Below are 25,702 nucleotides of genomic sequence, written 5' to 3'. Positions count from 1 at the left end.
GAGGGGGAAACGCAAGACAAACAATAGCACTGGAAAAGATCACCAACAAATCATCGCAGCCCGCCAACCACCACATCCTCGTCTGGGTGTGCCCGACGAGATTCAGCACGAGCATCGGCCTCCATCACCACCACCATCACCAGGTACTCCAATAGCTCGGCGATACCACCATGCCAGGACGTCCCTTTCCTGTCAGCGTTGCCGCCCACCACAATGGTTGGCGCACACGCACGTCGTCCGCCGTACGCCTGCACATCAATATCGACGCTGCATATGCAACTCGTGCGACCCCAACACAGCCCGCCATCCATCCAGAGATAACCAGCTTCGCCTTGCGACGACGAACAAGACGCTTTCGCTTGACGATACACCACCTTGGAATCCCATCCACTCGCCGCCCATCGCGTGGCCATCCTTTGGCCATACATCCGCGCACGCCTCGCTGACGAAACCCTCGGAGCTGAAATGGATGGCTTTCTGGGCGGTTGTTTGCCGCGCCTGCGGCGCCTTGGACGGACATCGTCAAAATCTTGTCATAGTCATGAAGCATTACGTTATTTTGCCGTCTGCCGTCGCAGAACCTTTTCTTGTGGTACCACTGGAAAGCTTCCACGAACTTGGTCACAGGGCTGCCTAACGAACCGATATCGCATGCTCTCCGGCCACATTGATCCCAGAGCTTGTCCCCTAGAGTCTGCCATCCACGCCGGACCTGGTTTAACGCGGGACTCCAAACTCAATCCATCATGCAACCTCTCAATTCCATCATTTTAGGCTCTCAGGCAATGCCTGGCATACAGCGTGGGGAGTGCTCAGCACCATGTTGAACAGAACCTATGGAAACAGCTTGGACGGGCGGGGTGTTTGAAGCTTGCGCGAGCGGCCAAAGCAACCTTCCAAACATCCCTCCTGCTCCCATGTCTCGACACCCCTGACAGAATCACTGGTTCTAGCCGGGTCCCCGGTCCCTGTGAGTTTGGACTCAAGTTCCACGTTTTTTTGTTTTTTTTTGTCTCCTCTCTTCTTAATTCCCCTCTCTTTCTTCGGCGGCGTTGAGGACTTGGTGTGGCCCATATTCGAGATGGAGCAGCTTGCCCATGTGACAGGAGGCCCCTCTGCACACACAGAGATTAACTTGGGAGAGTAACTACTCTGTCTCCATCAGGTAAACACTCAGTCAATCATACGGCCAGTTCGGCCCAGCTTCCTATCCTCCAAAGCGGGCGGGGTGGCTCGGCAGCGCCCACTTCGACATCGAGCTTCGGAGAGACCACGGCGCGGGGAAACTTTGCTCTGGATTTTTGGATTCCGTGAGGGTGCGTCCTATGAAGAAATTCCACAGGAACCCATGTCAGTCATCTACTGGCCCTATCACTACCCCGACTATCGCCCCATTCTCGCGGTCATCTTGGAAACATGTGCCTCCTGCAAGAGTCCCAAAAGAGCAGTTCGTCAGAAGATGTTCAAGCAAGCCATATCCTCGCCTATCCTAACCAGGCAGAGATGGAGAGGGCCTGGCAGCGAGTGACAAGAGCACCAAAAAGGCCGATTCTCTTTCCAGAACGCGCGTTGCTACGATTCTGGACTGCCAGGCATGAGACCTGGGGGCCTGGACTCGTGTGTCAACTCATCGCGCCTCCATGACTACTTGGGAGGCCTCGGGTAAAGGGAAAGGAGCGACTTTGAACCGCTCCTCGTTCCTGCTTACTATTCTTCACGATGCAGCCACGATCAGCGCAATGTTGCTGAGTTTTAGAGTAGCCCATACGACAGTGCCATTTGCATTGGGCGACTTGCCAAGGGTCGACACGCTTGCAGGCTCGTTACATGCAACGCCGATCGGCAAGTACTGCGGCAATATGAGGTCGGCTGCGTGTGTCTCCTATCGCCAACCGCCCTGCTTGATGGTTGTTGAGTTGAGTTGGGCACCATGTCTAACAAAACAAAACACCACAGAGTAAGAAATGCCTCAGCAGCGGCCGCCAGCCAAAGCGGCTGTGACTCTGAAAGTTGATGCGGCCCAATCAACCCCTGAAAGGAGGAGCTGGTCCTCGAACACGTCGTCGTTCCTCCAGTCAAAGCCTTCATGTCAACCTCGTGGCATCCAACTTCACAATCCACACGGGGGAATCCACAGTTTGGTTCACTTCAAGTCCATGTCCATGATGTCCCATCTTTCCCCACACTTTGAGACCCCAGTCTAATCATCCTCTTCTCCTCACGTCAACCGCAGCCGCGCTGTGGTGCATCCATGCACCCCATTTCTGCCCTATTCCTAAATCTATTTGATGTCAACTTTCACGAGTCTTCCTCGACACCCTCATTGATATCATATCTTCAACCACCTCGATAGCACGCCCCCGACATCTTCCGATGGTGCAGTGGACACTCGGCTCTTGTTGATTCTATAGGCTAAATGCGATATGGCAGACAGCCATCCCTCCGGCGCGCAACGCGCGTCGGAACCAGCTTGGTCAAACAAAGCGTGACTGGTAGTAGCCAGTCGGCCACGTCGTGCCTCTCCTCTCCAGGCGCCGATTGCAAACCAGCCGCTTGGCATATGTGCCCCTGTCTGGACACGGAAAGAGACTCATCATATATGATAGAATTTCCCCGCCCATCTTATTCGAAGCCGCCTTTCCAGTGCCTGGGTACGAAGTAAATCTCAACCGGATCTAGGTCACTCTGTTTCGAGTTGGCCCACTGAGGAACCTTTTGGTCCCTCTTTCAGGTTCTAGAATTCCCCGTCTGACACTCTGCGTTGATGTTGACCGTTTGAGGAGGTCAAGGTGAGGATTTGATAGTAAAACGCTAGCACAGCAACTCTTCGTTAGCGCTCGGCTGGCCGGGCGAGGTATCAAACGTCCCGGCTCGACACGGCGGTGCCCGGCCTTACTCGATACTTTTACTAGGGGCGGCCCGGTCCTGCAGTTCCGCCACAGCACTGGGTAAGGTAGTCGGTCACGTTTACACGTACTGTGCACTTCCATGCACCGCCGACGGGATGCCATCATGCTCGTGTCAGAACGGACGGGGATGGGGCAACGATGCACATCCACCAACCCACCAGCGGCACGGGATTCCTAACCCAATCTAGATGGTTGCCCTGCCCTCGATGCGGACAGAGACGCAGTATAGATACTTACTACAGTGTACATGATAAGCTCTTATTGGGGAAGAGGGGCGGCCCAAAGATGGAACGATCGGGTTCGACGGACTAATGCCAAGGATCCATTGCAGAGGTGCAAACGCATGCCGGCCGTGACGACGTGCAGCACGCGGTCTTGAGCCAGGAGTAATCTACCTTCTATCCCCTTTTGCCGTCGTACTTTTACTTTTTGAGCCTCTTCTGTCTGCGCAGACATTCAGCTCTATGCTGATTCGTTCTAACTTCGGGCCTCGGCAAATGCAATTGGTGATTGGTATAGAGACTACCGTATGAAGGACATCCAATCCCGTGGCTCGTCCCACCGCGGATACAAATAGCGAATAGTATCTCTGTCCTATTCTTGGCTTTAGGATGGACGAGGTCTATCAAGAATCGCGGTGCGGCAATAGGGCATTTTTTATCCTTGCCGTTGGGTGATAACGATGGCGCGTTTCACGGCAGCGTTTTTCTTCTTGTCAATGTTGTGAGTCTGCGGTGACTATTGGTGATGGATGGGCTTGGGATGCATGCGAAAGCCGATCTCGTGTTGCTCAACATTCGACGACAGGATACATTCCGAGTACACGACGTTTGCAGGCTACGCCTGGCAAAAGTGGCTTTCCTTGCCTTGAGTTACTGTGGACTTGGCCGTACCCATGGCGTGACCTCGGCTGCCGAAACACCTGATTCATTTGCCGGTGTGCCCGTCCTGTCCCGAGTCTCCCGACAGAATTCCGCGAGAGTCCCCGATTGCAGGCCCCCGTTGGTCCGTAAGTGGGGCCGATGACACAGAAGTTGTGGAGAGGTGAAGCCGGGCCGGTTGGGCCTCTAATCGATTCGGGCGAGTGAGGGGATGCTATCTATTTTGGCCAGGAAAATCATAGATTTGAACTCGCCAGATGTCAATTTGTAATCGTCGGCAATGTTCTGTTATGCCCTGCTACTGACTTCCCTGCCTTTGGTTCCACAAGGAAAATGTGGTACGAGGTCATGACATTCAGATGGAAGTAACTTGCCTGCGGTACAGTAAGATGTAGACGGGATACTGAGGTCAATACCAGATTTTCCAATATTAATCTGAAAGTATGAAGCAGAGGTCACTCTAGTCCAGGTTTGTGCAAGAGATTCGGTTACAATATTTCACATGTACATGTAATTTCGGCTACCTTGACCCATCCTTATACGAGGCAAACTACCTCAGAAGTTCGACATCAAGGACATTATGCACAGAGACGTCAACCTCCGGATTTTAACAAGTCGTAATCCGACCGAATTCATCGGTGTCCTCCACTGTTCCTCAGTCCTCTCTCGACCATAAACCACTGCCATCATTCGGATATCGAACGCGGTAGTCTATGGATGTGCCAGAGCCGTTCCGTCAATGTGGTTGGAGATCAGCATGAACCTGGGGGTCATGGAGTGCTCCTGCATCTCCAGGATCTTGCGGGCTGGTTTGTCGGACCGGTCGTGGGGAATGGAACGCATGAGGTATGCTTTGGCTCCTGTAGCGTTATGTGAATGGTAAGCTCGTTGCTGCTCAAAACGGAGGTTGGCCCTAGTCGGAGACTTTTCCCAGGAGTCCTACTTACCTCATATCGGCTAAGCTGTGATGAAGTCGTGGACCACTTTGTGAACTCCTTCCGGTAGAGCCACTTGATGAATGACCGAGGGGAACATCTTCAGAGTCAACTCGGGATGTTGTCTGCGGATAGACGGCGTGGAACTTAAGAATGGCCTAGCTGGTGCTCCCGCCGGTAGCCACGAGTAGAGGTATCGCAGAATCTTGTTCCTCGATCAGTCTCGGGGCTCTAGTGAGCCGACGGCTCGTCATCGGTTCGCTATTCTGGCGCTTACTATGTCTCAAAAAGCTGCAGTTTTTTTCAACATCTTCAAAGATGCACCAGAAGCAGACTGTGATATGTGTTACCACGGCGAGCTAGCTTGAAGAAAGGCAGCCGGCTATGGGTGTCCATCTCTCGCGCGTGTCATGGAGGTCCTCGCTAATGTCTCTCATGGAGATTCTAGGCATGGTATCAGGGCATGCGTTCCGAGAAGTGCTTGTAATGCGTTCGTCTTCGCTTTCGAACGAGGTTGATGTTACGTTTTGAATACTTTCGAGGAACGAGGCTGTTGTGATTTTCCCGATGTCTCCATCCTCAGACGCCGTCTTCTTCTTATCCTCCCAGTCCGTCGCGTACAGCCTTTACTTGTTTGGCTGTACCTAGATAACTTCTTGCGAGGTGCTTTAAGCGCGGTCATCAAAATCTTGAGCGGTCTCTTCCGCGTGCCTGAGATCAGTATCATTTAATTCTGGGATGGCCTTCGTACATGGCAGCCGATGAAGGGCGGCATTGGATTTGACAGTACGCAGATCAAATTAGGTAGTCTGCGGAGGGCTTCTTTCATTCCGCCTTGTTCACCAGGATGATGCTGCAAGTAGAGCCCTGTGCTCTGAGCAAAGCAGAAAGCAGGCTGGTATCGCTATTCAGCCAACATATTTTGTCTTCTGCCAAACGCTTGAAATGAACATTTGGTCCATGAGTCAACCTTGTCTAGCAAATTCCATGTCAAGAAGTTGAATAGGTAATCCCCAATGGTATACTTCGTTGACGTTGAACTACGAACTCAACCCGGAGTGCAACACCTCGCGCGACCCAAGCTCCAAGAGGGTATGGATGTGCCGATAATGTGTCAGATATTGAATAATTACAAACATCTGGCTTTTGCCAAATTAGTACTGAAGCCTGCGCATTCTTTACACACGACGAGAACACCTGGGATTTTGGGGAACAAAGGGGGTATATTCTCTTTTGTGTATCCGTATTCTAGTTACCAAAAACCCATCCGTCATAAGCGCATAACTGCGCATGGCAAAGTGTACCCGGGTCGCGCAAAACAATAACGCGCAGTACTGCTCCCTCAGTGACACCACAACCTCACAGCCTTGTCCTTTCCACCACTGCCCACGCGCTGCCCGTCCCTGGGACTCCAGTCGACCGCATACACCTCGTCCTGGTGCCCCGGCAGGTCGACGGCAAGCTTGTGCGTCGCCATGGACCACACCTTGAGCGTGGTATCCTTTGACGCCGTCACCAGCAGCCGCGAATCGGCGGAGAAGGCACACTGGTACACGGGCGCGACGTGTCCGCGCAGCGTGTTGATGAACTTGCCGTCCCGCGCGCTCCAGAGCTTGGTGTGGTTGTCCCAGCCCGCGCTGGCGATGAGCGTGCCGTCCGGGGAGAAGGTGACGTGGTTGACCTGCTTCTGGTGGCCCAGCATGCGCGCCACGGGCTTCGTGCCCTGCGACGGGTCCCAGAGGTACATTGTGAAGTCGTCGCTGGCCGACACGATCCGCTCGGCCACCTTGCCCTGAAGCTTGGCGGCCTTTTCGAAGCGTTCCTTTGCCTTTGCGCGGCGCGCCTCCTCCGTGTCCGGCGTGGGCGTGTGGTCGAAGAAGCCCGTCCTCAGGGCGAAGTCGGAGGACAAAGCGAGGTGGTTCACCCAGTGGGCATGCGAGGAGAGCGTGTGCACGAGGGTGCCCTTGACCGAGTCCCAGACCTTGACCGTCTTGTCGTGGCTGCCCGTGTAGACGAGCCCTGTGCCGCCCCATTTCACGCAGCTGACGCTGCTCTTGTGACCCGAGAGGACGTGCTCCGTCCGCCCCGTGTTCACAACCCAGATGCGCACCGTCGCGTCCTTGCTGGCGGATGCAAGGCGCGGGGTGCCATCGCGCCAGAGGTGGTAGGGTTCCCAGGCGATTCCGGTGACCCATTTCGCGTGGCCTGTCAGAGGCTGGCCGACGGCGACGCCTTTATCCGGGTCCCACAGACGGACCGTCTTGTCCATGCTGCCCGTCGCGAGGCGGCGGCCGTCAGCCGACCACGCCACGCAGAGGACCCAGCCGGTGTGGCCCGATAGTGTGAATTTCGGGGTGCCCGTCTCTGTGTCCCATATCCGCGCCGTCTTGTCGCCGCCGCCAGTTGCTAACCTCTTGCTCGTTTCGGGGGAGAATTGGGCTGAGAGGATGGCTTCGCCGTGGCCGGGGATACGATGGGCCATGCGGGTGACGGCCTGCACCTTGAACACGGCCTGGGGTTCGGCGCTGAGGGTGACTGTCGTCTCAAAGGGATTTGCGACGCCATGGCTGCGGAGGAGTTCGAGGAGATTGGTGGGGTACTGGTCGACGATGATGTCTGTGTCTGGGATGTGAATTCGGAATTTGTACGGCAGGAAGTCTTCTCTGTCCTGTCTTGGGGATTAGACAATGGGTTGTATGTGGTATCGTCAATGGGAGGATATGACTGACTTTTCCTTGCAAGGTATTGAGGAGGAGCGTGAGGTTCTTCTCAGAGGCGTCGGCGAGGGGCACCTCGATCACCTCGGCCAGTTGCTGTCCGTCGCCGTCGACGAAGCGAGCCTTGAAGGAGCCCTCGAGGCCCGGCGCCATGGCTGTGACATCTTGCTGCGTCTGCGTCTTCTCAAGCGTCTCGCGCTTTTGGCGCTTCGAGGGCGGAGGGAGTACCGTCGCCATGTTTGTTGCGCCGGTTGACCGCCTACTCGAAAATAGTCCTTTTTTTTTTTTGGCAGGATTGTCAGAAATATTTCAAAGACGGCGATGCGCGATGGTGGGGCAGAAATTTTGAAGTGCAGACGGATCAAGGATCATCGGCCAAAAATTGCCCGTGGTTGCGACGTCCCCACTCATGCCCCAAAAAAATGTCATCGCTAGCAGTCGCGGGTGGGGGTGTAATAGTTCTCTGTTAGTGAGGGCATTGATAAGATAAAATAACCCCCGGTTCAGACGATGAACAAACTCCGAGAGCCATCCTGGCAGCTCTCTCCCGGAACTGTGCTTTTTTGGCGAGAAGAAAAATAAGCATGTCCGGTCAGCTTGCTATGCTGGTATCCTTATAAACGCCTTGCCCCAGTCCTCCGTCCGGTAAGGTATCCCGTAATACCCCTCCATATTACACACTCAGCCTTTCTCAAACTCGTCACACATTCTCTCTCTCTCTCTCTCCCCCTCTCACTCTCACTCTTCCCTTCCTTCCAGCCTTCCAGTGACATGAAGCGGTCTACTACCTACCTCCCCATGTGAAGACTGGCGTCGAGGCTCTGGTCCATGGCCGTCTTCTTTGGCCGGCCACGCCTCTTTGAACCCGTGGCCGGCGAGCCACCCGCCGCTCCCTTTGGCATTGCATTGTTTGTAGGCGGCGCCGTGTATGAATGGAACACTGCCGGCTGGCCTTGCGCCGGCTGCATGCCAAACTGGGGCACGGGAATGGGCGTCTGCTGGACGGCATTCTGCTGCTGGAAAGCGTTGTTGAGGTGCTGCCCACGCATCTGCATTGTCCTTTGGTTGCGCTCCTCAATCTCTGCTTGTCGGTCTCTATATTGCGCGTGTTCGTCGTGGGTGGTCTGCTCGAACGGGTGCTTGGACATACCGGCCATGCCATCCCGGGACATTTGGTTCATCTGCTGCTGAACCCGGTTGTGGTTGTGGTTGTGGTTGTGGTTAAGATTATGATTCTGTACTTGTTGCTGCTGGTGCTGGGGATGTTGCTGATGTTGCTGATATTGCTGATGCTGCACTTGCTGATGCTGCTGTTGTTGCTGCGGCTGAGGAGGTTGTTGATGCTGTTGCTGCGGCTGCTGCTGCGGCTGTGGTTGCGGCTGTTGTTGCTGTGGTGCCTGCTGCTGTGGTTGTTGTGTGCTTTGTGATTTGCGTCGACTCTCCTCAATCTCCTGGTGTTTCTTTTCCTGCCGGGCCTGTCTTTCTTGCCGCTGCATGTCCTCGTTCTCGACAGCGTATATAGCCGCGATGCGCAGTTGCATCTGGGCTAGTATGCCCAGGCGTTCTGGTTTCGACATCTTTCGATATTCCGACTTAAAGTTGTGGAAAGTATCGCCAGTGAGGCGCATCGTGTTTGGGGAGGCACCAACTGCAGCAAGAAGGGCGGCTGTTGTGGGATCTGGGGCCGGGCCAGAGCTCTGCACGTCTGGGACTACGAAGGTTAGTATCAAGCACCGGATAACAGCAGCGTAGGAAGACGGACCAACTGATACGTCCTGAACGATGTCGGCATCTCCTTCGGCATCGGCATCCTCCTCATCGGTCGGCGGGTCAGGCGTGCGCGCCTCATGGTTGTGTTCGCTGCATATGATCGTCAAGATCCATTTCCCCAGGGTCTTGCGATTGACGGCCTTGGCCTTCCAAGGGCAATTGGTCTTCTTGGTGGACGTCTTCAGCTGTGTCGCCGTGCATTTGTAAGGCTGCCCACCGCGGTCGCAGACGAGATCGCATCTGACGACCTCGCTCCCTTTCTCGTATGTGCCGCCGACCTTGTTTCGATGCGTACGCGACTTGACGACCTTGTACCCATCCTTTTGCATACGCGTCTTCAGCGCCGCGAAGAGCTCATCAAACGAGGCATATTCCTCGGTGCCGTCGCTGCGGTCGCGGGCGCCCAAGATGCCAAACATGTTGACGGCGGGGCGGCGACTGAACACCAGTGTCGCGATGGCTTCAACGCCTGGTCCCGGATCCGTGTCGGTCGAGATGGGGGGTTTCGAGTCGTGGTGTCGCGGCGCGACGCGGTTCGGCTTCCTGTGCGGATTGCTTTTCCAAGCCTGTCGCAAACTCTTCCAGACGTATCGGGGCCGTGGGGATGACGACTTGACTCCACCTCTCGACATCGCATTACCTTAGTGGCTGTGCATTCATTGGAGACATGAGGTGGCCCGTGATTTGTGTGGCTGGTGCAAGCCCAGTGGCCAGTGGCTCCACCCATAGGCTCGGCCGGGACAACCCCGGTTCGTCCGTATAAGTCGGGCAGGAGCTGTTGTCCGTTGCTGCGATTTTGGCTTGATGCCCTCTTGTTCTCTTCAACCACATTCCATCATTCTATCGGCTTTATTCAGATGACACAGATTCGATTCATACCTGCTCAGCTTTGAAACTCTTCTCCTGCCGCTGTTGTGGACCGGACGTCTTCCCAGCCCATGCCCTGTAGACCGACCACCTCAGCCGGCTTGATGTAGCCGTAAAATGGACCCTCGATATTCACGGCCCTCGAGGCCTTCGACTGGCTTCTTGACCACGCCTTCTCAGACACCTGCACCGTATGGAAGACCATCCCCGTACTTCTCCCAAACAACATCAAGAACGGGCACTGCCTCAGCAAACCCGAGAGTGGGCGGCTCTTACACGGCAACGCCGATGCCTTCTTCGGCGGAAGACCCTGTTTCTGGTGATGCCTACACCTCTAGTTACGATTATCGCAGTGAACCTAGTGGTACGATATCAAGATCTCGCACAACCCGGCCGAGCACTTCCTACACCAGCCGCACGTCACGAACCCCATTCCTGCCCAACAGCGACAAACACACCATTGTGTGCGCGCTGAGCGAGGCTCGTGGAGTGACCCCTGCCGTTGGAATCGTGTTCTTCAACATTGATACCGGAGAGGTAATTCTAAGCCAGATCTCTGACAATAGGTTCTTCGTTCGAACCCTTCACAAGCTTCAAATCATGGAGCCAACTCATCTCCTAATCGTAAGCTCGTGCTGCCCGCCGAATCCCAAGTCGAGGCTCTATAGCCATATCGAGGAACACATGCCGGATACAACAATTAAACCTCTTGACAGAAAGTACTGGTCAGAGATAGATGGGCTCAGCCGTATTCAGACCTTCGCATTCCGAGAAGACGCAGAAGCCGTGAAGGTGGCCATTGAAGGCAGCTTCTACGCAACATGCTCATTTGCCGCGGTAACCGAATTCGACAAAATCATACCATCCAGAAGTAGTACTGACTTTTATCGAGGCCATGAGTTTCTTGGAGATTGAGTTTTCCATCAGAGTTGTTCCACACTCTCTTCGCATTCGTTACCAGCCCTCGGAAGATACCATGATGATTGACGTATCTGCCATCATGTCTCTTGAAGTTCTACAAAATCGCCGCCAAGCTACATCTAACGACAGCCTTTTCGGTGTTATCAAGCACACACTGACCCCCATGGGCGGTCGAGTGCTTCGAAGTAATCTACTGCAACCGTCTACCCTCAAAGAGTCATATCTTGAGCCCAGATATGACGCTTTGGAGGAACTTCTTGCAAACCACGACATGTTTGCAGAGGTTCGGACAGGTTTGAGCATCCCCGTTCTCTAGTTCGGCTGTTTGCTGACATGTCACAGCTCTAAAAGCGTTTCCTGATGTCGAGAGCATGCTGACCAAGGTACTGGATTGCAAAGATACCTAGCCTACACCGAGTTCTGCTGACTGATGTAGCTCGTCATTATTCCTAACAAACCGTCCGTCGAGGCATCAGAAAGAGCCATCAACCATATTCTCTTAGTCAAGACCTTCATAGACGCCGTTCCTGCAGTTTTTCAGGCCCTGGGTCCTGCCGCGTCCCCTCTTCTCAGTAAAATTAGAGACCTCTGCCGGCCGGAGTTGACTGGAGCAGTCAGAGAGCTTGTGTACCAGAGTATTCACGAGGATGTCCATTACGCCAAAAGCGCCCTCGACCTACGAAATCAAAGAACCTTTGCGGTCAAGGCAAGTAATTTCTGGCCACTGTTGCTGAAACCTGGCTAACCTTGCGGCAGCCTGGAATCAACGGGCTTCTAGATGTTGCCAGACAAGCTTACAAAGAGAATACAGATGACGTCCATAAACACGTCGAAGAGTTGAACCGTAATAGATTTCCATCACCACCATTGTTCCCTTCTGATCCTAACAAACTTGCAGGCGAGCACAGCATCGACGCCAGCTTAAGGTTCGATAATGGGCGCAAATATAGCCTCCGAATGCGGGCAGTGGATTTCGAGGACCGGGCCGTACCTGCGGTGCTTGTCAACCAGACGATGAAGGGTCGGCACATCGAATGTCTTACGATGCATCTCAAGAAATTGAATCAGAGAATCGCCGACTCCGTTGCCGAGGTGGTCATGCTGAGCGACAAAGTGATCCAGGATCTCATTGACAGTATTCGAACGCAATTACAACCCCTCTACCGCGTCTGCGATTCAATTGCGCTGCTCGACATGATTACATCGTTTGCACAGGCAAGTTCGACGTATGATTGGACACGACCTGGAATATCAGATACGCTAGCTCTCAAAGCTGCGAGACATCCAATCATGGACAAGGTTTGGCTCATCAAGTAGTCCCCTGAGCGCGGACTAATTTTGAACAGACTTTGAAGGGCGGCTTTGTACCGAACGACTATTACGCCACCGAGGAGCACCGTTTCCAGATTGTGACCGGCTGCAACATGAGTGGGAAAAGCACATACATCAAGAGTATCTCTCTGCTTCAGATCATGGCTCAAATTGGCTGCTTCGTGCCGGCTGAATACGCTAGTTTTCCAATCGTTCACAGTATCTTTGCTCGGGTGACTACTGACGACAACATCGAGTCTAACATGTCAAGTTTCTCGCTAGAGATGAGAGAAATGGCATTCATTCTCAGGTACGTGTCATTATGTCTGAGAAACTGTCCATGCTGACTTCCTTAAGCAATGTCACCCACCGAAGCATCGTCATCATCGATGAGCTAGGCCGAGCCACAAGCACGAGAGATGGGCTCGCCATCGCGATTGCCATAGCCGAGGCCCTCATACAGAGTCGTGCTATTGTGTGGTTTGCAACTCACTTCACAGAGATTGGTGGGACCCCTCACACATTCACAAATTATTGTGTTCAGAAGTTGACCAAGAGTAGCCGACGTCCTAGCCGATCGTCCTGGAGTACTGAATCTTCACCTTATCACGCAGGTCTCGACGACAGACAACAATGTACCCAAGATGACTATGATGTACAAAGTTGAGTCGGGGAAGACTGAAGAGTTGCTGTATGGCATTACCCTTGCAAAGGCAATGGCGTTTCCCAAGCGTTTTCTTGAGGTTGCGGAGCAGGTTGCCACATCGTTGCGTGAACGAAGGGAACAGAACAAACAGTCCTCACAGGCGAGAAAGATGCTCAACCGGCGTAAACTTATTCTCAATCTACACGAACAGTTGAAGCAGGTCAGTAACTCTGAGATGGACGAGTCATCAATGAGAAGCTACTTGATACGTCTCCGTGAGGAGTTCGTTTTGCGGATGGACGTCATCGAGAACGGGGGAAATCAAAGCAGCAGCACCATCAGTGAGGCTACTTTAGACGAGGAGGATGATGAGTTTGATGATGAAGACGTCTTCGATGCTGTCGATGTCGAGTCTCTCTGGAGCAGCTAGGGTGTAGTCTTGCGTGCAAATGATCTGAAGATTATTTTGGAACAATATATTACAGTGCCGAAAGTGCGCGGATGAGGGGAACTCGACAGGACACCGCCTTTGACATTGTTCAGTAGATATGGCCTTTGACAAACTTGTTCCAATATGAATTTCAAGGTTCTTCTGGATTTTCAAATCCGACTGAATTTGGTGTCGTTGTCTCCTACCAGCTTGACCTTTGCCCTGTTCTGTTCTTGTGCATAGAAAGGATGTCAAGGAATGTCAAACTCTGACTGCCCTTTATACTTCTGAGAAGGGTCTTTCAGGGCTTGTGCACGTAGGGAGAAGCTTGCCAGCATTATTTCTGAACTTACCTTACGACATCGTCTGAATTCTTCTACCTTACTTACCTAAGGGGCCTTAAGGGTCGAGTCTGGGCGAAGGCGGGAATGACCATTGCTCCTTCCTCGGAGGTGTTGTGACGGGCCCAACACAAGGTACTTTACCACAGGTACGTGGAGATTGACAAAAATGGAAGGCACCACCCTCCACAACCGGAAAGTACCCGACTGTTTCTCGGATCTGTTCCTCGCACCAGCTTCCTCGATACCTCCCCCATCCATCCATTTTGACAAGAAAAATTTTTGATTCAACAATTCTTCCAACCAATTCACATTACAACCTGTCTATTCTACGACCCTGGGCTGTATTCAGATCAACCGAAATCGTGCTCAATTCTTCATCATACCACAAGATCAATCACTTTCTGCAGCTCTTTTATTCTGACGCCAAAGGCAGAAGAAAGACGCATGGAGAATTCCGACCTTTCATCGTGAGTACACTAGGAACCCGCAATTCCCTTCATTCACTGACCGTCTCTTAGCCTTTGGGAAACCAAGAAGGATGCGGACATTCACCTCACGATGGGTGTAAACAAGTGGGAGCTCCATGACAAGGTCATTCGAGGAAAGAGCAGCCTCATTGACCACATCCTCGAGATGATTCAGATGGTAGGTATTCAAGTATTTTGTCGTCTCTCGAAGTCGATTGCTCTGCTCAGAGGTTTGCTGACTATCGACGAACGTCTCCAGCAAGAAGGCATCAGGAAAATTCCACTCAAGGAACACTTGTTTACTTTCTCTGCTCTGAATACCGTCTTGAAGTACTTCTACTTTGGAGGTGAGATACTGCGTCTGCATTCGGAAGAAGAGGTTTGCTAATTTTGAACAGAGAAGGTGGTAGACGAAAAGACTGAGTCGATCGAGCTCCTCGCGATGTACGAGGTATCCGCCACACTCATCATTCTTCCGCTGCAACAGAAGATTGCTTCGAAAACAGGCAACTTGCTTGGTGATATTCTGTCGAACAATATCGAGATGGTTGGAGACTTCTGGATGGCGGCTGAAGTTATCGTCGGCGAGCAGACAGACTCTTGGGTGTTCATGCGCCAAGAGCTACAGAGAGCAATAGGTCCCCATCTCTCGATGCTGCTCCGACAAGACACGTTTTCGAATCTTTTGAAACAGAACCCAGTCTTTTGTTGGGAACTTCTTTCCACCGCTGTTGATCACATTCAGATTCTCGAGAAAAAGACAAAGGAGACCGCCGTTATCAAGGAGACGAGAGACGCAGGTTCCCAAACCGACGCCAAACATGATACTGACGTCTCCAAACGTTTTGGTAAGACTTTGGCCGGGAAGAAGCAACTCTACTTTCACTAACAGAAAGAAGTCGAAGCAGGAACGCAATGTAATATTCCACCGCCGAATACTCTGAGGAGACACATCCTCACGGCCGCGGCAAACGATGCTCGTATTGAGGCCTCACAAGAAGAGGTGACTCCTCGGCCCAGCAAGCCCGAATACATGGTGGAATTCGACACGGAAGGCAAAGGTCGAACGGATGGAGCCAATCATTCACCGCAAACTTTCTCAAGAACAATGGCCAAGCCTGGACTTGAGCGGGTTTTCAGTTCTTCTACGGATGCCAAAAGCATGTATTCTTTTTCACTGATCTAATTCCCCTTTGCAGACCTCTGGTGGCCTGTAACCCAGGCTTCAGACTCTTCATTAGTAAAGCTCATAGGCTAACCGAATGGCAGTAGTATTCAATGTTCCACAGACCTCGAGGCGTTACCCGAGGGAGACGGACTCCGATTTGAAGAAAGGATCTGTGGCTATGGACCAAGCCTCACCGCACAAATTTTCAGGGCTGTCAAAGACGGCTACTGAGAATGTGGCCCTCCCTCTTACGATCGCCGATGCATCAACTTCAGATGCTTCCACTCAGGAATCTTGGGAATCTTGCAGCGAGGGTCGTGGTAATTTTATCCCTAACACAAGAGAGAGCGAATTCACTGTGCCATTAGCTTCTAATAAAGCTGAGACGCGCACTGTTGAAGTCTCAGAGGAGTCCAAATCTCAGTATGAGGAGAGACGTGCCGTCTCTGAGGTCATGGAACGCATGCAATCGGGAGGATCAGCATTCGATTGCTCCAGCTACATTCACGAGGAACAGACACCCATCACCGGGGTCATCGAACGAACCAGGAGAGAGTATGTGCTGAGCGGTTCACGTGTCAGTCAGACGGAGGAGACATTTGCTCCCGCCATCCCTGAGTGGTCACGTCGTTCATACGCTTTCAACAGTGCGAGCCTTCCCAGAGGCTATCAATTCACCGGCGGATCGCAGGAGGAGCAATCTGATGGACCAAAAATCAATGCTGCTGCCAGCCATGCCCAGAAGATTGCTTCGTCGTCTTTCCGTGGAAGAGCGATGCGCAACCCCTCTCCTGTGGCCAGAAGCTCGTGGAAGGCTGACAGTGCTACGGCCAAGCAAATCAAGAGAGGTCGGCTAGTAGTCGAGCCCCCTGGTGAGTCCCCAAGGGCCTTTTATTTTTGGTGGTGCGTGGTTCAGTTTTGCCACTGGTTGCTCTATTTGCCAAAGGCCTTTCTCTCACCTTCGACACAGAAAATTACAGTCCTTTGGAGTCGACAGTCAACCTCGATGGACCTCCCCTCGACTGCAACCCTTCTTGAAATCGAGTTTTCGCGGAAATCCCAACAAAAGAAACATAAGTGATGCAGCATCACTCTTATTCATGACTGGGGGGTTGCAGCCCATAAGTGTTGTCCCAGTGCTGCAGCAACACACAGAAAAGTTGCAGTGATAGAATATGTCTAAGGCTCGGGGCATATCCAACACGCGGACTTCGATACGAGGTGAGAATAAATTTCGAAACGGCCCAGAATACAGCTGATATCCTGTTAGTGCTGATTTTGTCCGCCCAAGAAACTATCATGTTGAGTATTGCGTGCCATTGCACATGACGGTCTCCGAAGTGTTTGGAATGGAGTCTGTCCAGGGACATGGTTGAGGAGGCACATAAGGAAATGTGAAGGCAGCGACTATGGGAGTTTCCAAACACAACGTCCGTTTTCAAAGTGGTTCTGCAGATTAACATAGGCCATGAAGGCTGAATTGAGTTAGATGAAAGTCTACAACTGAGCCCTCTCCGTCCGATCATCCTCCTTGTCAAACCAGATTTTGGTTCTCTTAAGCATTCACTCCCCCTACGCCGCACCAATCTTGACAGCAGCCACCGCGGAAGCCAATTTGATCGGCAAAGGTTTGTCCTCCAGTACTCTCTCCGTAAACTCAATCGCCTCCGTCGTAAAGTAGCCCTGAAACGGTCCCAGTAAGTCTGCGGCAACTACTACCGGATCTCTTCCCGTCTTGTAAATTTTGACATAGTTCTCCGCCGGTAACAGGCTCACCGGCAGCTTGCCCTTGGTACCAATAATCTCGGTCGAGTCCACCTAACCCGCAGCCATCATGCTCGAGGCATACGGGTACGCGGTGCGCCATCATAAACTCGAAGGTGCCGACAGCGTTGTAGCGGTCATTATGCCTGCGTAGGTCGGGCTCGACGGCCATGATGCCAACGGCGTGGACGGATTTCACCTGAACTTTTCCTAGTCCAAGAACCAAAGCGAGAGGTCAATATCGTGGGTGCTGCAGTTGACAAAGATGCCGCCCGAGAACTGGGCGTAGGCAGCGAAGAAGCCCGACGGGTTGAGGACGTCGCGTGTCTGGCTGTGGAGAATGGCGGGGGGCCGGTCAATGAGGCCTTGTTGCATCTTTTTGTGGGCGTCGCGGCAGGAGAAGCCGCACTTTAATTTGAGGTCTAACTATTTTGCGGCCGCGTCTACGATGGTTTGTGACTGTTGTTCCGGTGTGTGAGCTTTACTTCAATGCTTGGAAATTTCCCTTTACATGGAAAGGAACTTTTGTTCCTGGACTCTCAGAGAGAGAGAGAGGATTGAGAGGCAACTTCCAACTTCCACAGTCGTGCCCAACGGCTTCTCACACAATACGTGTTTGGCGTGGATAGAGGTCACCGAGGTCAGAAAGACGGCCTCGAGCCCCTTGTGGGCAAGCATATCGTCGTAAGACGTGTAGACGGTGACGAGGGTCGCGCGGGGCACGTTTTGGTGGAAGTTGAGGGCGTGGCGCTTGCCCATGCGGCCGAGACCCACGGCGGCTGCTTGGAACTTCTTGGTTGACATTTTTTCTGTTTTGTCTTTTTGTCTTTTTGTCTTATGGTTCGGTGTTTGGTATGGTGACGAAGAGACAGAGATGAATCCGGTGTCCGGGAGTGAGTTGTGATCGTCACGGGTAGCGTGTGGTCTACATCCATGTCTATTTCTTCTGGTATGCAATCGGATGGTTGGAGGGGTATCAACATGGATAAAGTTAGGTAGACAGCGAAAATTGAGAAGAAATTTTGATTTCATGTAGCCTTGAATAAGATGACGGTAATTAATTAGATTATTGTAGAAAAATCAAGGAGGATGCTTCTAGTGTCGGTATGAGAGAATGATTCTCTGCAACTGACTCAAGTGACGACTTCTTTGTGAATGACTAGCGTCAAAGCGAAGGTAACGAAAGAAAAGGCACCGGGTGAGAGAAATTCCAGTGGCTACAGAAAAGAGCTCAAACAATCTGAATCTCCTGGAGAAGGCGATGCTTGTTCAAAACATCCCAGTATCGATTCTTCTCCTTCTCGATAGCGTCGAACTTGTCCCCGATGTCTTTGACCTGCGAGTCAGCGGTAAACTTCTGGGCTCGTACGGTCTTGAGTTCGGCATCCTTTCTATCGATTGCTGCTTTTTTATACTCGACTTCATTGGAAAGCCTTTTGTTATCCTCTCGAAGGGGCTCTAAATCGTCTCTGAGCTGTTTATTGGCCTTCTTGAGCTGTTCAATCTCTTCTGTAAGAGTTTTGTTGAGCTTTTGCTGAATGGCAAGCTCAGACAGAGCCGCCTTCTTTGCGGCCTTCAGCCTTTGAATCTCCTCCGACAGAGTTACGACTTTAGCCCTGGCGCCAGCAAGGGCGGGCAGGGCTTGGTCCAACTCTCTCTTGAGTTGAATCCTGGCGGCCCTCAGATCCTCGATTTCTTGGTGGTCCTGGGCGTCGTGCTTTTGTCCGTCATTGAGAGCGTTCTGAAGCTTGGCCACCACCGCCTCCTGCTTCTTCGCTTCTTCCTGGGCCTTTTGAAGTCTTTCCGCAAGCGCAACAATTTTCGCCTTCTGCTCCTTGTCATCGCTAGCCAGAATATCCCTGTTCTTCGTGAGCTCCCGGATCTCGGTCTCAGCCGCGGCGAGCTGGTGATCGCGGATGTGGAGGTCGGAGTCGAGAGCCTTGAATCGCTGCGAATCATTAGTTTGCCATCTTTGACGAAGTAAACGCGGTGACAACTTACATCCTCGGCATACTTGGCAAGGTAGCCAGCTTGGTCGATGAAAGCCTGAGCGTGAGTCAGGGTGTCAACAAGTCCGCGAGGGAAAGGCATGGGCGCCAGAATGCGAGGAAGAGACGGCTGAGTTTGAGGAAGCCGGTGGTAGACTTCGGATTTGTTGGGGGTGGACTCTGGCGGGTTGAAGTCACTGTTTTGGAAAGGATTGTTAGAGATGTTTACATCGGGCGAAAGGATTATACTGACTGAGAGTGACGATCGTAATGAGCAGCCAGAGCGAATTCGCCGAGGTCCTTACTGACGTTGCTCTCAATTCCACTTCCCTTCATGTGGACAGCAAGTCTCTCGGTATTCTCCTGCCAGGTGCAGGTCAGATGATAAAAAGAGTCGTACTCAAACTTCACACTCTTCTCGGGACCAGCAAGGATGGATTGTTTAGCGACGTGGACGTTGGGATTCTTTGGCTTATTTTGACCATTCTTGGTCCACTGCCAGACTGCCAAGACGGGCTTGTCCTTGCCGAAGCCCTCGGGGACGATGAAGGTGGCCATCTCGTTGGTCGCGTAGCTGGGCCAGTTGATCTTGCCGGTCCAGATGCGAAGTGAGCCAGAAGGGACTTCGGACTCGGACTTCCAAATACGGTTCAAGGTCAAGGTGCTCTTGTCCTTGTTGGGGTTGGACATGGTAACCTTGAGTTCTCCATAGACCTTCTGGGAAGTGATCTCCCACGAGTAGTAGTGGGAGTTCTTGAGGGTGAAGACATCGTCACCGCTCTGGGTCTTGGAGACCTTATCGACGACAAGATCCAGGAACCAATTGGCCTTCTCAGTGCCGCGGGCGTCCTTGGTCCACTGTGAGAAGAGGTAGGCGGGGTCGCCTGCGCGGGCGGGACCGTTGGGCAAGGTGATGACGAAGGTCTCGTCCAAGCCATATGGCTTCCAGTCGAGCTTTCCGAGGTAGACGTACATGGCGGTGGATTTGAGCAACGGAGGACTCGGGGAGGGCTGCTCAGCTTGAGGAAGTAGTTTTCTAGTACGGGGCAATGAAGATGGTGGAGATGGAGGCAGGTATCTTCTGAATGGGATGAGAGGTAGCGAGAGGATTCGAAAGATGAGGTTGACGAACATCTTATAGTTTGTGAGGTGATGAAGCAGGGGCTTTTGTGTTGTTCTTCTTCTTGCAATTTATGTGAGTCCCCAACGCCCGGAACACAATGTGAAAGAGCCTTTGCAGGCAGCTCCTCTTCTCCAAGCTGTTGTTGTGGCTTTGTTACGCACGCTTTCGTTGATGGTGGTCCACTCAATGAGATCCAGTGGCTACATGTACCTAAAAACTGAAGCGGGCAAGACACAGCTGACAAAAGTCAATTCCTGACATTTCGTTGGGCCAAGACCGAGATGTTGCAAGAGGACTTTGTGTCTCATGGGATCTCATGGGATTGAGAAATCGCATTTGAATCTCGGATGGGGTATCCCGCTCCTAGCTGATGCTTGAGGCTTGCCTAGCGCCGGCTGAATGCTGTCCCTGCAAACGTTGAGAATGTGTAAGTCTATTGTGAATGACATTCGGAATTCCAAGGGACCATGCGATTGGCCAAAGACCGCAGATCTCCAGATCTCTATGAGTTAGTTCTCTCGCATTCATTGACCGTATGTTTGATAATGCATATGATGCGTCATGAATATACGTGACTGCTTCGAAGCTTAAGTGATCATCAGTTCCTATTCCAGGTAAGGACCTAGATTTTCCACTGCCCACCGGGTATTTCACGTAACTTATGAGAGAATCAAAGATGTGAAAAAATTTCAATAACTAACTGAGAGGGCATGGTTCTTTGACGCTTGGCGATCTCTCGTCGGTATGTCCCGACGACAGTTGCAGCCCGTCCATTCCCGCCCGTAACTGATCGATCAATTCCGGTTTCGGAGTATCGCCGAAGACAAAATGCAAGCGAGAGTTCCCAGTACTTTCAGCTTGGCGTCCAGATCAAGTGCGGGGGAACTCGCCAAGAACTTCACCGACTGAGATACTAGGGGAGACGTAAGCCACCCCCTCTCCCCGGAAGGAAAAGTGGAACATCACCATCGAGTTCTCGGTGAAGATGGGACCATCGCTGGTCTAGAATTCTCGCGCAAGCACCAACAACATGTCGATTGATCAAGTGCCGGTAGGGGGACGACATGCGACGGCTGAACTCGCCAGTGCAACCGTCAACATGGCATTTCTTGACATTGCAATTTTCGACCGCGGACCGAGACAAGGTCTCGGCTGGGCTCTCACGCTAGATGAATGCGACGAGACAGATCCTATGTCTCAAACTCATCCCCTCGAAGGGATACCTCGGAGAAGGATTGGCCACATTGCGGGGTTCCCTCATTGAGAGGGGACAGACGAGCATGGAATGACTAGAAAAAACCCACACCGCGTTGTCTGTAAAGGAAGGGAGCTCCGAGCAAGGCCTGGCATAGGAGCAGACCGAAATTCAATGGAACATGTTCGAATACGATTACAGGCACTGCAAGTAAATGGTTCATCACGTTCCTTGACGCCCGTTTGCCTGGTGAATGGTACTAAGTCGTCATTGTGATTGCAGGTCCGTTCATTTTTGATTATCCTAGATTAATCGATCAACTCATTTAGCCGCCATCTGACACTGAATGTGTGTATCAAATGGCAAAAGACTCAGGCTTTCAACCATGAGGACTGAACAGTCCGACAAGACTCCCTCAACCCCATGGGTGAGTGTGGTGTTATAGCCATCTACTCCACCACACTCCGCTTACTACACCGCTGACTCGGTTCGTACCAGAAGGCCCGCGAGGAGTGTCGATCAACTGTCTCTCTGTAGCCAGGGGGTCTTTGATACTGACATTTGGCAGCGAGTCAATGTTCTTGGCGACGAAAATATGACTTGCTCCGTACCCAAGTCGCTGGGCTTCTCCGTCAGCCTTGTCTGAAGCATTTTGTTCTCTATTCGTTGATGGCAACATCCGCGGCAGTCTCTTGCGTGCCGAATCATCGAGGATGACTACCACCAAAAGGGTAGCGGCACTATCAGCGGGGAGAATGCGATATCCATGCGGATGAATGGCAGGTCTTGCTCAATCCTACTGCCCTTCTGTCCTCGAGGTTTCGAGGTTAGACAAAGACAGCCATCTCGCTGCTAGATGAAGTGGTACCGTGGCTCAGTCGGAAGATGGTGTCGTAGTCCGTAGGACCATTGCACAACAATCGATTACCTCCCAAGTTGCTTGCGAGGGAAAGAGTTCCCATAACACAAGTGCTTCGCTCCGCCTCTGCAACACTGCGGCCCCCGGAGACTGTATGGCTATGGGTGAGTGTAATGGTGTTATAACCAAAATATGCTGCCGTTCATGAGACTTGGGACTGGCGACTCAGGACTACGCAATGATCCCGAACCTTTTGCCAAGATTACATGGCTGCGATGCGGTACTGATGGACGAAGCTGGCGTCAAGCTCGCTGAGTTTGCTGAAAGTAGCAAGCACCAATACAAAGGGGGGTTGGTTTGCCCCTGCATGGTGGAGATCAGCGGCGAAAGTGTTTGTGGATCGACTGTCAAAGACATCCACATCTTGACAACATCGCTTATACGGCCCCAGATGATGCTCTCAACGTCATTTACGATCATAATGTCGTACTTTGAAAATTTTGCGAGAGCTCTTGGGTAGGACGGCTGAAATATGCCTACTCATCGCATGGGTTGGTATGGAATAGCGAGATCAAGGACCATGCTAAGTAGTGGCCATAATCAGCATCTGAAAGGAGTCAAAATGTCAGTGATACGTATGCTGTAGGAAGGAAAGGCAATCTCACAGTTCCCAGAGGCCGTCGACGTTGGAATTGGGGAGGATGGTGACACTCTCATCGTCCCACTCAGAGGGCGACTCTGGAGTGCAGCCGTAGAGGTTGACTTTGATGGCAACGTCGCGGACGGAGACAACACGAGTAGAAGGATCAAGGCCTTGGAATTCAACCACGCGAAGGGAGTGGAACATATCGCTCGGGATTTCCTTGTGGACTGGTGAAATAGTTAGTAATGCGAGTTGACAGAAGAGAGGCCAAACTTACAAAGGGGCTCCTTCAAGAGGTCGGCCTCCAGGGAGATGACGGTGTCATCTTTGAGTTTGGGCGCGCTCCATTCTCGTTCAAGTTTGGAGAGAAGCTGGCGTAAGTTAGAAGGCGGACATTGAGGTCAGAGGAAACATTGGAGACTAAACCATACAAGTTGACATCCCTTGTCTGTGTGGGCGAGCTGTTCTCATTGTAAGCAGGGAGCCGGCGAGTTGGGGGAAAAGCTTGTGAAAATGAGCATCGCAGGGTAGCACGTACGCCTTTGCCATCCTTGAATCGAGCCTCGACGTAGGCGATGCCTTTCTTGGGCTTGGAGATGAGGATGTAGTCGTCGGTCCGACCAAAGGTCAATTGTGTTTCGCTCATCTTGAGTGTGTCGAGCATGTCCCTGCTTCTCAATGGCACTCAACGATCGTGGTCGTGGTCGTTGTCGGTGGGCAGCGGATGGTAGAGAGAGGGGCATGGAGGGGTTCGTGGATGGGGGCAGAAAAGATTGGAAATTGCCGAAATTTTCGTGGTCGATTGGCGAATCCGGGACGAGTGGAAACACCGGGGAAGTGGTTTTTGTTTGATGTACTTTGTACCGGTTGTGGGCCGACAAAAGCCGTGGGGAAAGTAAGATAGGTACCTAACGTATCCGTAGGCGAAGCGCAATTGGATGGGAAGGCAAGGGCAGATCCCAATTCCACAGCGTCGGGAAGGAGGGATGCGGTGGACTGGACGGGAATGGACGGGACTGGACTGGGGAAAGGGGAGGGCGGGAATTGGAGGGCAAGGGGCGGGAAAACGAGCGCTAATAACCACGGCAGGGGCCGGGCGACTCAAAGAATGTCTACAGTGTACGAATACAAATGTCGCCGATCGCGCTTTTTGTCACCTCAGTCTAAGAGCCAGGTATAGACAGACCCAAGTCCCAAATACAGGGAACCTCGAGACGGAGACTTTGACATGAGCCAAAGAGACGCCGGGCGAGCCAATCCAGGCCCGCCGATAACAAAGGCAATGGCCGTCGCTGCGTTCCCTCTCTGAAGTTTGCTGAAGTTTGCTGAAGTCTGGGTTATCGAAAGACGGTCGCCCAGAACAAGTACATAATGAGATGGTTCCTCTACTGTCTTTGCCTCAGAGCGCCCCCGCGCTGGACTCGTCCCCGGCCGGGCCGCATCTTGGCACTCGCGTGACCCTGCAGACTGTTTCGCCTGAGTCTCAACTATGGCAAGACGTTTTATTCATTTGGCTGCCTGCTCTTTGCCCTCTCTTCGGCGGACGACTGGTCCAAGCTGATCTATTCTTACATTGTCTCATCATTCACAGCATTCTCAGAGGACCTGCGCCATATCCAAAGTTGTTCCCTGCAGAAGCCATTTCTGGCCATGCGCAGATTAAGGTAGGATGCATCAGTCAGTCGTCTTCGCCCGCGTCGATGGGCGTGATGCTTCTCCAAAGTCTGTACTGCAAACGGCGTTACCCGAGGCGCCCAGTGGACGCCAAGCCTCTGCAGCCACTGGCGCCAATGATCTTCCTCTTGGTCGCCGACTGCAGAGGACCCGATCATACGCTCAAAGAGTCGCGCGAAGAGGAAGAGCTGCATCACGGCAGTGCACTGCCGTCCCAGCAGTGGCCAACGATGCATGATGCACGATGCTGGAACATGGTCGATGTCTGCGATGGGCACGCTGCAAACAATACGTGTCAGTGCGCGGCTTGCCCCAGATGGCACTTCACCAGGCTGGCATCGAAACCTTCAGAATCTTGAGGCGGAATTTCCCAGTCATCTCAACCCGGTTGTCCGAGCGCTTGAGAATGCTCCCCAATACTCCCACCACAGTAGGTATCCGTACGGGGTTATTCACAATCGACTGCTCCACCAAGCGGCTTCCTCGTCGGGGCTGTGCTGTCTCACGGCGAAGCTTTTCGGCATGCTCGTTCGGCGTGCAGCCACGCAGCTCAGCTGCAGCACCGGGCATCGGAAGCAGCTAGACAGAGCGCCGCGTGGCTGTGCTAGCCCTGCAGTTTCACTTTACGTGCATAGAGATCTTACCTTGCCATAATCAAATGGTATCTGCCTCGAGCTACGAGGGGTCTGGGAAGGGGCCGAAGTGGTCCGGCATGAGGCCGGTCGGGGTTCCACATCACAGCGGTGGGGGCCGGCACATGCCAAACTTGAAAAGAAGATAAACGTAAGGTTGTTCCGTTCTGTTCGCCGATGATAGTCTCGCAGACAGAAACGAGCATCGTGTGTGTGACCACGGCATAGAGTAGCTTTTGAAACCTAGAGTTGTACTGTAGGGCAGCGCAGTTCGGCACCTGCATTGCGCCTACTTTACTGAAAAGGCCGAGAGCCTACCATACATACTCCTGGTCTGCTGCACATGCTGATCCTTAGGAACGGCAGTTGCACGACAAATTACCTTAGACAGGCCATAGAGCTGCACGTATGCTGCAGAAGGATCCAGTCCCATGGGTAATTAGGTAAGATGGTGCAGC

The 25,702-nt window shown here is 52.5% G+C and overlaps 11 protein-coding genes across 11 annotated transcripts; 3 read left to right on the top strand and 8 right to left on the bottom strand.

The window, feature by feature from the left end:
- Nucleotides 1-50: 50 nt before the first annotated feature.
- On the bottom strand, nt 51-822 carry CORC01_06260 (uncharacterized protein; the record flags this gene model as incomplete). Its single annotated transcript, XM_022617901.1, has 3 exons — nt 51-267; nt 347-507; nt 799-822. 3 exons carry the CDS (start codon nt 820-822, stop codon nt 51-53), a joined length of 402 nt encoding a protein of 133 aa, XP_022475618.1.
- A 5,245-nt stretch (nt 823-6,067) lies between these two features.
- Nucleotides 6,068-7,679, bottom strand: CORC01_06259 (WD domain-containing protein; the record flags this gene model as incomplete). Its single annotated transcript, XM_022617900.1, has 2 exons — nt 6,068-7,393; nt 7,455-7,679. The coding sequence occupies 2 exons, from the start codon at nt 7,677-7,679 to the stop codon at nt 6,068-6,070; spliced, it is 1,551 nt and encodes a 516-aa protein (XP_022475617.1).
- Nucleotides 7,680-8,230: 551 nt separating this feature from the next.
- CORC01_06258 (uncharacterized protein) lies at nt 8,231-9,844 on the bottom strand (the record flags this gene model as incomplete). Its single annotated transcript, XM_022617899.1, has 2 exons — nt 8,231-9,153; nt 9,205-9,844. 2 exons carry the CDS (start codon nt 9,842-9,844, stop codon nt 8,231-8,233), a joined length of 1,563 nt encoding a protein of 520 aa, XP_022475616.1.
- A 352-nt stretch (nt 9,845-10,196) lies between these two features.
- Nucleotides 10,197-13,387, top strand: CORC01_06257 (MutS domain V; the record flags this gene model as incomplete). The annotated part of the gene is made up of 9 exons (XM_022617898.1): nt 10,197-10,916; nt 10,972-11,293; nt 11,343-11,383; nt 11,437-11,700; nt 11,757-11,844; nt 11,899-12,299; nt 12,347-12,621; nt 12,669-12,817; nt 12,873-13,387. The coding sequence occupies 9 exons, from the start codon at nt 10,197-10,199 to the stop codon at nt 13,385-13,387; spliced, it is 2,775 nt and encodes a 924-aa protein (XP_022475615.1).
- A 788-nt stretch (nt 13,388-14,175) lies between these two features.
- Nucleotides 14,176-16,404, top strand: CORC01_06256 (uncharacterized protein; the record flags this gene model as incomplete). The annotated part of the gene is made up of 7 exons (XM_022617897.1): nt 14,176-14,198; nt 14,250-14,376; nt 14,458-14,545; nt 14,597-15,046; nt 15,098-15,259; nt 15,468-16,238; nt 16,337-16,404. The coding sequence occupies 7 exons, from the start codon at nt 14,176-14,178 to the stop codon at nt 16,402-16,404; spliced, it is 1,689 nt and encodes a 562-aa protein (XP_022475614.1).
- Nucleotides 16,405-16,938: 534 nt separating this feature from the next.
- On the bottom strand, nt 16,939-17,302 carry CORC01_06255 (myo-inositol 2-dehydrogenase; the record flags this gene model as incomplete). Its single annotated transcript, XM_022617896.1, has 2 exons — nt 16,939-17,184; nt 17,216-17,302. 2 exons carry the CDS (start codon nt 17,300-17,302, stop codon nt 16,939-16,941), a joined length of 333 nt encoding a protein of 110 aa, XP_022475613.1.
- A 38-nt stretch (nt 17,303-17,340) lies between these two features.
- CORC01_06254 (myo-inositol 2-dehydrogenase) lies at nt 17,341-17,934 on the bottom strand (the record flags this gene model as incomplete). Its single annotated transcript, XM_022617895.1, has 2 exons — nt 17,341-17,538; nt 17,743-17,934. The coding sequence occupies 2 exons, from the start codon at nt 17,932-17,934 to the stop codon at nt 17,341-17,343; spliced, it is 390 nt and encodes a 129-aa protein (XP_022475612.1).
- A 427-nt stretch (nt 17,935-18,361) lies between these two features.
- Nucleotides 18,362-20,252, bottom strand: CORC01_06253 (uncharacterized protein; the record flags this gene model as incomplete). Its single annotated transcript, XM_022617894.1, has 3 exons — nt 18,362-19,078; nt 19,132-19,315; nt 19,372-20,252. The coding sequence occupies 3 exons, from the start codon at nt 20,250-20,252 to the stop codon at nt 18,362-18,364; spliced, it is 1,782 nt and encodes a 593-aa protein (XP_022475611.1).
- Nucleotides 20,253-22,956: 2,704 nt separating this feature from the next.
- On the bottom strand, nt 22,957-23,602 carry CORC01_06252 (thyroid receptor-interacting protein 13; the record flags this gene model as incomplete). Its single annotated transcript, XM_022617893.1, has 4 exons — nt 22,957-23,165; nt 23,216-23,309; nt 23,370-23,399; nt 23,477-23,602. 4 exons carry the CDS (start codon nt 23,600-23,602, stop codon nt 22,957-22,959), a joined length of 459 nt encoding a protein of 152 aa, XP_022475610.1.
- Nucleotides 23,603-24,091: 489 nt separating this feature from the next.
- Nucleotides 24,092-24,283, bottom strand: CORC01_06251 (uncharacterized protein; the record flags this gene model as incomplete). Its single annotated transcript, XM_022617892.1, has 1 exon — nt 24,092-24,283. A coding segment is annotated over one exon (192 nt), but the record flags the coding sequence as incomplete, so codon positions are not given.
- Nucleotides 24,284-24,638: 355 nt separating this feature from the next.
- Nucleotides 24,639-25,195, top strand: CORC01_06250 (uncharacterized protein; the record flags this gene model as incomplete). Its single annotated transcript, XM_022617891.1, has 2 exons — nt 24,639-24,906; nt 25,047-25,195. 2 exons carry the CDS (start codon nt 24,639-24,641, stop codon nt 25,193-25,195), a joined length of 417 nt encoding a protein of 138 aa, XP_022475608.1.
- Nucleotides 25,196-25,702: the final 507 nt, after the last annotated feature.

Source organism: Colletotrichum orchidophilum (genome assembly GCF_001831195.1).
Source record: "Colletotrichum orchidophilum strain IMI 309357 chromosome Unknown Scaffold_46.1, whole genome shotgun sequence".
Classification (NCBI taxonomy): Eukaryota; Fungi; Ascomycota; class Sordariomycetes; order Glomerellales; family Glomerellaceae; genus Colletotrichum; species Colletotrichum orchidophilum.
The sequence above is the reverse complement of the archived record's forward strand: the minus strand, read 5'-3'. Positions and strand labels throughout refer to the sequence as shown.